At 37.0% G+C, this 11,100-nt stretch overlaps 2 protein-coding genes across 2 annotated transcripts; both read left to right on the top strand.

Moving 5' to 3' along the window:
- LOC104746877 (protein transport protein SEC23) lies at positions 1 to 4,937 on the top strand. Its single transcript, XM_010468418.1, has 12 exons — positions 1 to 856; positions 963 to 1,136; positions 1,234 to 1,395; positions 1,871 to 2,013; positions 2,194 to 2,269; positions 2,392 to 2,561; positions 2,687 to 2,768; positions 3,396 to 3,473; positions 3,779 to 3,940; positions 4,030 to 4,293; positions 4,408 to 4,512; positions 4,602 to 4,937. Exons 1-12 carry the CDS (start codon positions 107 to 109, stop codon positions 4,746 to 4,748), a joined length of 2,313 nt encoding a protein of 770 aa, XP_010466720.1. The 5' UTR covers positions 1 to 106; the 3' UTR covers positions 4,749 to 4,937.
- On the top strand, positions 7,401 to 8,864 carry LOC109129340. The gene has a single exon (XM_019237419.1). It carries the CDS (start codon positions 7,684 to 7,686, stop codon positions 8,839 to 8,841), a length of 1,158 nt encoding a protein of 385 aa, XP_019092964.1. The 5' UTR covers positions 7,401 to 7,683; the 3' UTR covers positions 8,842 to 8,864.

Here is an 11,100-nt window from a genome sequence, read left to right as displayed (position 1 = left end):
ACAAAAAACGTTAAGAGCTGAGATTTTTAAGTTTCTTTGGTCAAAGAAACAAAAAAAAAAAGAGACAAAGAACTCGAATCCTCTGATCTGATCTGAAGTCACAACAATGGCGGAGACAGCAAACACAGATCTAGAAGGAATCGATGGAGTTCGTATGACATGGAACGTCTGGCCACGTTCCAAAGCCGAAGCAAGCAAATGCGTGATCCCACTCGCCGCTTCCATTTCTCCGATCCGGCGACATCCCGATATCCCTACCCTTCCTTATGCTCCTCTCCGTTGCCGAACCTGCTCCGCAGCGTTAAACGCATACGCGCAAGTCGATTTCACAGCGAAGCTCTGGATCTGTCCCTTTTGCTTTCAGCGTAATCATTTCCCGCCTCATTACCATGTGATCTCTGAGACTAATCTCCCTGGTGAGCTTTATCCTCAGTATACTACTCTTGAATACACGCTTCCTCCTCCGCATGATCATAGGAATGGGGAGGTGGTTCCGTCTCAGGCGGTGTTTGTGTTTGTTCTTGATACTTGTATGATTGAAGAGGAATTGGATTTTGCTAAATCTGCGGTTAAGCAGGCGATTGGATTGCTTCCTGAGAAGGCTTTGGTTGGGTTTGTGTCGTTTGGTACTCAGGCTCATGTACATGAGTTGGGATTCTCTGAGATGTCTAAAGTTTTCGTTTTTAAAGGGGATAAAGAGATTTCGAAAGATCAGGTTTTGGATCAGTTGGGACTTGGAGCTTCTTCGAGGAGAGGAGGTCCTGTTTCTGGATATCATCCTAAAGTAGCTCAAAATGGTTCTGGTTTGAATAGATTCTTGTTGCCTGCCTCGGATTGTGAATTCACTCTCAACTCTGTAAGTAAAATTTGTTTTTTTGAAAATTATTTATCATTTAGCTAGTGTTGATTGTCAAGTTGGAATTTTTTTATATCTGATTCTGTGGATGATGTTTTGTATGCAGCTTTTGGATGAGCTACAAAGTGATCAGTGGCCGGTTCAGCCAGGTCATCGTTCCCAACGATGCACAGGTGTGGCATTGAGTGTAGCTGCAGGATTGCTTGGAGCTTGCTTGCCTGGAACTGGGGCTAGAATTGTTGCTTTGATCGGAGGTCCATGTACAGGAGGCCCTGGAACGGTTAGTGCCTGTTGATGATTGTTGGCACTGTGAGCATGTGTATGAAGCATGTTTGTGAGTCTTGGTAAAAGTCTTCTTTCTAATCTCTTTTGTACAGATTGTCTCAAAAGATTTGTCGGATCCTGTGCGTTCTCACAAAGACGTAGATAAAGATGCCGCTCCTTACTATAAGAAGGCTGTCAAGTTTTATGATAGCATCGCGAAACAACTAGTCACTCAGGGTCATGTGCTAGACCTTTTTGCTTCTGCACTTGATCAGGTATTACTTTGACATGATAATAAATCATTGGTGCACAATGCTCTGAATTACTTCTTCAAGTTTCATTTTGCAGTTTGTATTAGTTGCTTTTGCAATACTGTTTTGTATTTTTTGTAGCTGGAAATCTAGAAAATGAAATGCATCTTTTATTCTTGTGTCTAGCAGTGTGGTCTTGATAATGCAATAAGTTTTACAACTGTTTGTCAAACTTAACATGGTCAATATATATATAAAAAATGTGAATCCTCTCACTTGTCCTCAATTTTGTTAACTAGCCTGTGATATCAGTTTAACTAATCCTCTCAATTTCCTGTTTTTGATGATGTTTTTTCTCCACTGTGTTTCTTCCAATAGTTTCTATCTTTAGTCAACATAAGGCATTGCTTGTTGTATATTGTCATGCTCTCATTTCTGATAACTATAATTGGATATCTAATTATAATTGTTTCTGCTGTTGCATTTTGGATATAGTTAGGTTGGGGTTGCTGAGATGAAAGTTGCAGTTGAAAGAACTGGTGGCCTTGTTGTTCTGTCTGAAAGTTTTGGCCATTCCGTATTCAAAGATTCCTTCAAGCGGGTATTTGAAGATGGCGATCAGGCTCTTGGCCTCTGCTTTAAGTAAGTTTCTACTTTGCTGATGCATCACTCTCTTTGATCTATTCTTACATGATAGAGAAATTTTTGGCAATGCAATAACCTTTCTCGTTTATTGAGTATCATAGGCTTCAAGCATATGTGTAAGAAATAAAACTATGTGCGTACTTCAATATAAACTGACCTTAAATCGTTTATATCTAGTGGGATGCTTGAGATCTGTTGTTCACAGGACATCAAAATTCAAGGGGCTATTGGGCCATGCTCATCATTAGAGAAGGTTAAATATGGAGTCCTTGAATATACCCTTCTTTAAAAAATGCATTGATAGTAATTTGTGAGATGAACAAAGCTATCTCTTCTCAACTAAATTGGAATTTTCTTTTATTTGAATCCTTTCAGAAAGGTACTAGTGTTGCTGACACGGTTATTGGAGAGGGGAATACTTCTGCTTGGAGGTTGTGTGGCCTTGATAAAAGTACGTGTTTGACAGTATTTTTTGACATATCTTCAAGCGGGTCAAATTCTCCAGGAGTTGCGAATCCACAGTTTTATTTGCAGTTTCTCACAAGGTACTTTGGGCAGTGTTTTAGTCTTGTATTTATCTGTTTTTTTGTTGTTGTTTCAAGTCCGTGCCTTTCTGCATCACATTGTGGGCGTCATTATCGGAAGTATCATGTTGCTCACTTAATTGCAGTTACCAAAACCCTGAGGGTCAAACATTGCTTCGGGTTACTACTGTATGCAGACAGTGGATAGACAGTGCTGTGAGTTCAGAGGTTTGTCTTGTTCTTGCTTTATTCATAAATTTATGACTTTAGTTTCAATTGATAAGCAATTTGAATTTTTTTTTTCATCATGACCTATTCTCTGAATCCATAGTAAAGGGTAGGCCAACTCTTTGGGTTTTGCTTCATTTAATTGAACTTTACTGTACTTTTAGTATCACCGTTAGGACTAGAACATGTTTTTACTGTACTCTTTCCTTGACTACAATTTTCAAATTAGTGCTATATAATATACTACCACAGATTTCCATCAATTATACTGTTACAGTTACTACTGATAGGCAGTAAGTCTTAGTTCTTGCATTCTTGTCAGTACTATTAGTCGTATATTTTGGCATTCCTTGTGGCTAATCAGAAACAATCCATCACTAATGTATCATCATATATAATTTATATGGAATAATAAGCAAAATTCTGACAAACATTTTGATACACATACCAGCCTATCCATTTGCATTGTTTGTTTTTTTTAGTTTCCATGAGATGAATTTTAGACATGGGCCCATGGTGTAGGATTATGCAAATAACCATCAAAAAATGCAATGCAGGATTTTTTATAGCCTAAAAGCTTCCTAGTGAGCTAACATTCTATTTTACCGATTGTTATATATTTTTCAGGAACTTGTGCATGGGTTTGATCAAGAAACTGCTGCTGTGGTAATGGCTAGATTAGCTTCTTTGAAAATGGAGTCAGAGGTACGTCACAGTAGACAGCTTCAGTTTGGTAGTTGCTTTGTTTTGTTTTTGTGCGGGCGTAACCTCTTAATGCTGGCAATGTTTTTAAATATGTGTCTTTCCTTGGGAAAATACTCACCAGGAAACCTAGTGAGTATTTATACGAAAGACATTCAAAGTTTATTGTTGACACAGCTGTATAATATATTGTAATCTGAACTAGGAGGATCAATGTTCCTTGGAAAATACTGCAGGGACTAGTTATCTAAGGCGCGCCTATCAGCAAGTCATGTTTGTTTATACAATTCATCTTTTTTTTTTCGCAGGAGGGATTTGATGCTACTCGGTGGTTAGATCGGAATCTGATTCGTCTTTGTTCAAAGTTTGGAGACTATAGAAAGGATGATCCAACCTCCTTCACGCTGAATCCCTATTTTTCGTTATTTCCTCAGTTTATATTTAATCTGCGGCGATCGCAGTTTGTTCAGGTACCACTGCTTTTACATGTCATGGTTTGTGCTCATCATATCATTAGCTTAGTGTCATGTTTTCTTTTGCGGGGTTGTGATGATGGCAGGTGTTTAACAATAGCCCTGATGAAACCGCATACTTCTGCATGTTGTTAAACCGGGAGAATATTTCGAATGCAACTGTCATGATCCAACCGTCGTTGACAATGTATTCATTCCATTCACCACCTCAACCAGCTTTACTAGATGTGGCTTCCATTGCAGCCGATCGAATTCTTTTATTAGATGCATACTTTAGTGTTGTTGTCTTCCATGGAATGACTGTAGCACAATGGCGAAACATGGGTTATCATCATCAGTCTGAACACCAGGTACTACTAACTAGCTGTGACAAATAGATTTTTTCATGATGCAGAACCATCTCATTGTGGTTGAATAACTAATCTTCCTGTGACTGACTAGCTATTACGATTTTTGTGAGATAGGCTTTTGCTGAGTTATTGCAAGCTCCACAAGAGGATTCCCAGATGATAGTCCGGGAGCGTTTCCCTGTCCCAAGATTAGTTGTCTGTGATCAGCACGGCTCGCAGGTCATTTGTCTTTATCTATATGTCTTCATGTAATTGTCAGCTTCAATTTTGGTTTTTGCATCTCACTAGATTTGAATGGGAAAATGCAGGCGAGGTTTCTATTAGCTAAGCTGAATCCATCAGCAACATACAACAACGCAAACGAGATGTCAACAGGGTCAGATGTGATATTCACAGACGACGTGAGCCTTCAAGTCTTCTTTGAACATCTTCAGAAGCTCGCCGTGCAATCTTGAGTAGTCATTGTTTTTTTTGAACAAAGTCTTTTTTTGAACAAAGTCTTTTTTTTTTTTTTCTTAACTCATCAACTAACATTGAAAACTTTTAATTTTGTCTTTATTAAAAAAAATTGTCTTGTAATATTATGTTTTTGTTCAAGAACTTTGGTATTTTTCCTGATTTAAGACTAAGTTTTGTACCATGCATATCTTAATCCTAATCAAATTGCGAACCTCGTATAGGTTGGATTACAGTACATGTTGTTTATTATGATACAGTTGCGCGCGCTGGACTTCGCTTAGGTTTGAGCTGTTATACGTCATATTGGAAATATAGCGCGTTATAGTTTGCAATTGCATGAACCAAATGATAATCACGTATGATGCTGTGAGTTGTGAGTCTGTCACAAAACCAAACTCTATTGCCAGCTGTTAGTTTCTGTAGACAGACATTGTCAAACGCGAAATATTCACAATCATAATTGCGAGACTTTGTCATCCTTAATTCCTTGAATTATGAAGAGAAAGAAAACACAACATCGTTTGCACAAGTTAATATTAAATTACTCACTAATCTACTGCAATTGAATCTAATACAACGTTTCTCATTACAAACCAGATGGCAGGTAGTCAATATACCATCCCCGACAGCAGCACGAGCACCCCCTCCTCCATGTATATAATGTCGGATTTTGCCGCTGCCTTTGTGATTGATTATACAACTTATCACTCAAATCAACTACAAGATTGCAAAATATCACAAAAGATAAGACAAACTATGATAAGTTGATAACAAATCCGGCAGAAACCTTTGGCATACATTTTTGATGGTTTCATTATATACATAAGAACTAATTAAATTTCATTAACTAACCAAAATACAAAATACGCGTGAGTTTTTATCCTAGTGTACTCATATTATTACTTGGATTTTTGTTTACATGTTTTTTTCTTAAAAAATGGTGTAAAAACAACATAAATTTAAATTAAACAGTGGACGCAGTGCCGTGCCAGCCTTTCTATGGGCTTACTTAAGGCAAGTTTTAAAGTGTAATTATTTTTTAAATGATAATTAACATATAATTATATAGATATATATATATATATATATATATATATAAAATAAAGAAGAAAATAATAAAGAGGTCTAAAACAACGATTTTATGTCTGAAAGATCTTAATTTTTGTGTTTTTTTTTCTTAAAATTCATATTCATATATAAAATCATTTTTTGAATTTTTTTTACAAATTCAGAAAACATAAATATTAACCAATATTCATATAACAGGAAAACTAAACAAGAATCAGTCTTTATATATGTTATAAAAGAAAATCAAAATCTAGCAAGTTAAGCATCAACTTTTACACCACTATAAACATGAAAAATAAATTATAATATACAAATACAAAAAGACTTCGTATAAACATATTTGAGGGGAAAAGGGCCATTTCATACCCGTACACACCTCAAAAGTGCGAATTGCTGCCTGTACAAACAAAGAGTGCCAATTTAGATATGTACCCTAATACATTTCTAATTTCATACCCGTACTCACAAAATCGAGCCAATTACAAAGTCCACGTTAACGGATTTAAGTCAACCGTTAGAGATGCTGACTCAGAATCCACGTGTATGCAAAACGATGCCGTTTTGATACGTTTTCCTCGCAAAAAAATTTGTGGACATTCCACACTCGGGGAGATTCGAACCCTCAATCTCGAACATTACCAGCATTGGACTTAACCAATTGATCCCACAATAACACTCAGTAAAATCATACAATTATATTCTTATAAACCTAAGGTAGCATCTAAATCGAAGAAAAATGTGGGAAATCCACACTCCCGTGGGTTGAACCCGCGTCCTCAGATTTTAATAGCAAGGACATAACCAACTGATCCAACAACATCACTCGATATATCACACAATGTTATCGTTATAAAGCGAAAAGAAATCTAAGCCCCAATTGAAAAAACAAAATCAATTTTAGTGTAACCAAATAATTTGATTTTATTTTCTCAAAAGTTTTTAATATAAACAGATGTATTAAATTAGACGTAATCTAAAAAATTTAGATTAAAAATATGAATTAATTAATCTAAATTAATTAATCTAAATTTTTTTAGATTAATTATTTTTTTAGATTAATTTTTAATGAATTAAAGAAAAAAATAGGATATATTTTTTTAATGTAAACGTCCTCAGATGTTCTCAATAGGACATATTTTTACATCTAAATTTTAATATATCCTATTTTTTCTTTAATTCATTAAAAATTAATCTAAAAAAATAATTAATCTAAAAAATTTAGATTAATTAATTTAGATTAATTAATTCATATTTTTAATCTAAATTTTTTAGATTACGTCTAATTTAATACATCTGTTTATATTAAAAACTTTTGAGAAAATAAAATCAAATTATTTGGTTACACTAAAATTGATTTTGGTTTTTTAGTTGGGACTTAGATTTCTTTTCGCTTTATAAAGATAACATTGTGTGATATATCGAGTGATGTTGTTGGATCAGTTGGTTATGTCCTTGCTATTAAAATCTGAGGACGCGGGTTCGACCCACGGGAGTGTGGATTTTCCACATTCTTCTTCGATTTAGATGCGCACTTTTGAGGTGTGTACGGTATCCCCACATTTGAGAAACATAGACTTCGTTGGAAGGTTTGCTCTGTTCTCTCACTTAGCTGGTGCTTTGGCCGTTTCTTCGTTGCCGTTAATAAAGCCGCCGTCCCAATTTCTTGTGGGCTTAAGGATTTCTCTCTCGAGTTTAGTTTACTGAGCAGAGCGCTATCCGGAGATATCAACGTTTTCTGTCCGGCTTCAGACAATCATAAAATCTGGGTTTTCCTCCTTTTAATTCTTCAGTTTCTGTTTCGGTAAGTTCCTTGCTTCCCCGCTGGTGGTTTTTATTTCTTCCCCCTTGCTTCAGTTCATCTTTATGGAGAAGCAATTGGATCAATATCTTCAAGAGATGTCAATTGAGGAAGAAATAGATAAGCCTCTGGTTTTATCTAATCAGCCTAAGTTTAGTGCCTCTGAAAGAAATCAGAGAAGCATCCTGGGTCGCTTTCTGAACCCTGAGAATCAGCGAATGGCAAATTGGATCTTAGAGATGCCAAGGATTTGGAGATTATATGACAGGGTTAGAGGAATAGCTTTATCACGCGATCGTTTTCAGTTTATTTTCAAACACGAAGAAGATATAAACGAAATTTTAAAGACTGGGGTTTGGACTCAAGATGATTGGGGAGTTGTGATGGAGAGATGGGTTGAAGATCCTCCTTCTGACTATCTAATGTTTTTACCCGTCTGGATTAGGCTTCGTAATATCCCTGTGAATCACTACACCAAGGATACTATTACGGAATTAGCTGGGTGTCTAGGACAGGTACTAGAAGTTCCTTTCGATGAATCAGATGCACAAAGCAGAGATTTTGTGTGTGTTAGAGTTTTGCTTGACCTGTCCAAGGGTTTGAGAAATTTTAAAGAGCTTCAACTGCCGAATGGAACTATAGTTAAGATTGGAATAGATTATGAGAGGATTCGCAAAAGATGTTTTCAGTGTCAGAGGCTGACTCATGACAAACCTAGATGCCCTTTTATCCAATCTGTTCAGGATCACCAACGTGTGGATGATAGATCGGCTGTGACAAAGGATCTATCGAAAGGCAAGGAGGCGCAATCTTCAGGTTTAGCTTCATCTGCTGCAGGATTCTCTTCTTCAAAAGTCTTAGCTGATGCAATCAAAGCTGATAGGATGATAAAGCAGAGCACGGTTTTAGAGGTTCCCATACAATTCTTAGATCAAGATTCCTCTTTTTATTGCTCTCCGTCAACCTTTTGTGCGGGTAGTCTTGAAGCAAGTTCCTCAAAAAGTTCTCAGCAGGTGATATCTTCGTCGAAAAGGCCTAGGCCTTGGTTAAAAAATTCCAAAGGCAGAAAAGATAAAAATATCAAAACTATGGGTTCAATTTTGGATAATAATCTTGATATTACTGGAAAGAGTGATGCAAAGGAAACAGGAAAGGGGTTGGCCAAAGGTCTCCAGAGAGACAATGATTCGGTGGTTCCAGGTGAACTGCCGCAAGACCAATAAATTTATTATGCTGTAATGTTCAAGGGCTGGGGAATCCTTGGACAATTCGTCTTCTCAAGGAAATGAGAAAAACTCATTTCCCTGATATCTTATTCCTCATGGAGACAAAAAAACTCTTTTGGCTTTGTGGAAAAGATTCAAGGTTGGATAGGCTATAATAATCTTAGAACTGTTGAACCAGAAGGTTTTAGTGGTGGATTAGCTCTTTTTCGGAAAGATAGTGTTGATATTGAGTTTTTGGGAGTAGACAAAAACTTTATAGATATGAAAGTTTCTAGTGGTTCAAAGATGTGGTATGTTTCTTGTGTTTATGGGAATCCGGTTATTGGTCTTCGCTCCTTAGTTTGGGATAAAATCTCAGAGTTTGGTTTGTTAAGAAAAGAAGCCTGGTGTATGCTTGGTGATTTTAATGCCTTACTATCAAATGGAGAGAAGTTGGGAGGACCATTACGAGACCTAAGTTCCTTTCACCCTTTTCAAACTTTTCTTGCTAATTGTGACATGTCTGAACTTGGTAGCTCTGGAAATTGTTTTACTTGGGGTGGCGTTAGGAATAAACAGTGGATTCAGTGTAGACTTGATAGATGCTTTGGGAAACCTGCCTGGTTTTCTTTATTTCCCAATAGTCATCAGTGGTTTTTGGAGAAATTAGGATCAGACCATAAGCCTGTTTTGGTTAAATTTACAAGTGACAAAGAATTGTTCATGAATCAATTCTGGTTTGACAAGAGATGGGCTGAGGATCCTTCTTTATTGGAAGTAATCCAGAAAGCGTGGAATGAAATGAGCACAATAGGTTCCGATTGCTCTGTTCTGGCGAGAATTGAAAATTGCAGAAAGGCTATTGGCATCTGGAAGAAACGAGCATGGTCTAACTCAGAGATCAGGATTAAAAGATTAAGAAAAGAGTTAGCAAGTCACTATGAAACCTTGAAGCCTAACTTCAGAAGGATAAATGCGATTAAAAGAGACCTTGCTATAGCATTCCGGGAAGAAGAAATTTACTGGAGACAAAAAAGTACAGAGAAATGGCTTCTTGATGGGGATAGGAATACCAGATTTTTCCAAGCATCAGTGAAAGCTGCTAGAATGAAAAATTCCTTACCTTTCATTATAGATGACACTAGTGTCGAGCAATTTGGTGAACAACAGAAAGGTGAAGTGGCTGTTAAATATTTCTCTAAGCTTTTCTCATCATCTGCACCTTCGCAGGTTAGTGCTTTACTATATAACTTTCAGCCGAGAGTTTCAATCAGTATGAATCAAGACCTCTCTAAGGACATTACAGTCTCTGAGATACGCCAAGCTGCCTTCTCAATTAGTAGTGAGAGTGCTCCCGGTTCTGATGGGCTCACTGGCTTCTTTTTCAAAAAGTTTTGGCCAGCAATTCATGATCAGGTCAATAAAGAGGTGCTCTCGTTTTTTACCACTGGGAATCTTCCGATGGAATGGAATCATACGCTGTTGTGTTTGATCCCCAAGATTCAAGCTCCAAAAAAAATGTCGGATCTCAGGCCAATCAGTTTGTGCTCAGTGATTTATAAGATTGTCTCAAAAATTCTGGTGCATAGACTGAAAAAACATTTATCTTCCATAGTCTCTCCTACTCAGGCTGCTTTTGTCTCAGAAAGACTGATTTCTGATAATATCTTAATAGCACATGAAATTGTTCATAGTCTTCACACTCTTCCAAGTGTTTCTCAGGAGTTTATGATGGTTAAAACTGATATGTCAAAAGCTTATGATCGGGTAGAATGGAGTTTTTTGAAAGATATACTTATTGCTCTAGGATTTCATGAACGTTGGATCGCTTGGGTTATGGGCTGTGTAACATCGGTGAACTATTCTGTGTTAGTTAATGGAGAATCTTATGGTTCAATTCAACCTGAAAGAGGAATCAGACAGGGGGATCCTCTTTCCCCTTTCTTGTTTGTGCTCTGTACTGAAGCTTTGGTTCACCTTTTCAATCAAGCTGCTAGTGAAGGTAAAATTTCTGGTATTCAATTTCATCAAAAGATTTCCTTTGTCGGGAGCCTCTTGGGTGGTGAGAGATCATGTTGGTAATGGCATTCTTCACAGTAGACGGTCCTTTGCTTCGGTTTGCTCTGTCTTTGAGGCTAAAATAAAGAGTTGGGAATGGGCTTTAGAGAGTATGGCAAGTTTACATGTGGAGAATGTTACATTTGGGGCATCTTCTTTGGAAATTATACAGGCGTTGCACAATCCTAGCCACTGGCCTGCATTTGCAGGGTTCATTGA

Source organism: Camelina sativa, chromosome 15 (genome assembly GCF_000633955.1).
Source record: "Camelina sativa cultivar DH55 chromosome 15, Cs, whole genome shotgun sequence".
NCBI lineage: Eukaryota > Viridiplantae > Streptophyta > Magnoliopsida > Brassicales > Brassicaceae > Camelina > Camelina sativa.
This window is presented reverse-complemented; position numbering and strand designations above follow the sequence as displayed.

What these genes read in the sequence shown, in the direction of transcription:
- LOC109129340 (XM_019237419.1), top strand. Translation starts at nt 7,684, where the DNA reads ATGGAGAAGCAATTGGATCAATATCTTCAAGAGATGTCAATTGAGGAA.
- LOC104746877 (XM_010468418.1), top strand. Translation starts at nt 107, where the DNA reads ATGGCGGAGACAGCAAACACAGATCTAGAAGGAATCGATGGAGTTCGT. An exon ending in GCTCTTGGCCTCTGCTTTAA is followed by an intron (nt 2,014 to 2,193) that starts GTAAGTTTCTAC and finishes GTTTATATCTAG; the next exon opens with TGGGATGCTTGAGATCTGTT. An exon ending in ATCATCAGTCTGAACACCAG is followed by an intron (nt 4,294 to 4,407) that starts GTACTACTAACT and finishes TTTGTGAGATAG; the next exon opens with GCTTTTGCTGAGTTATTGCA.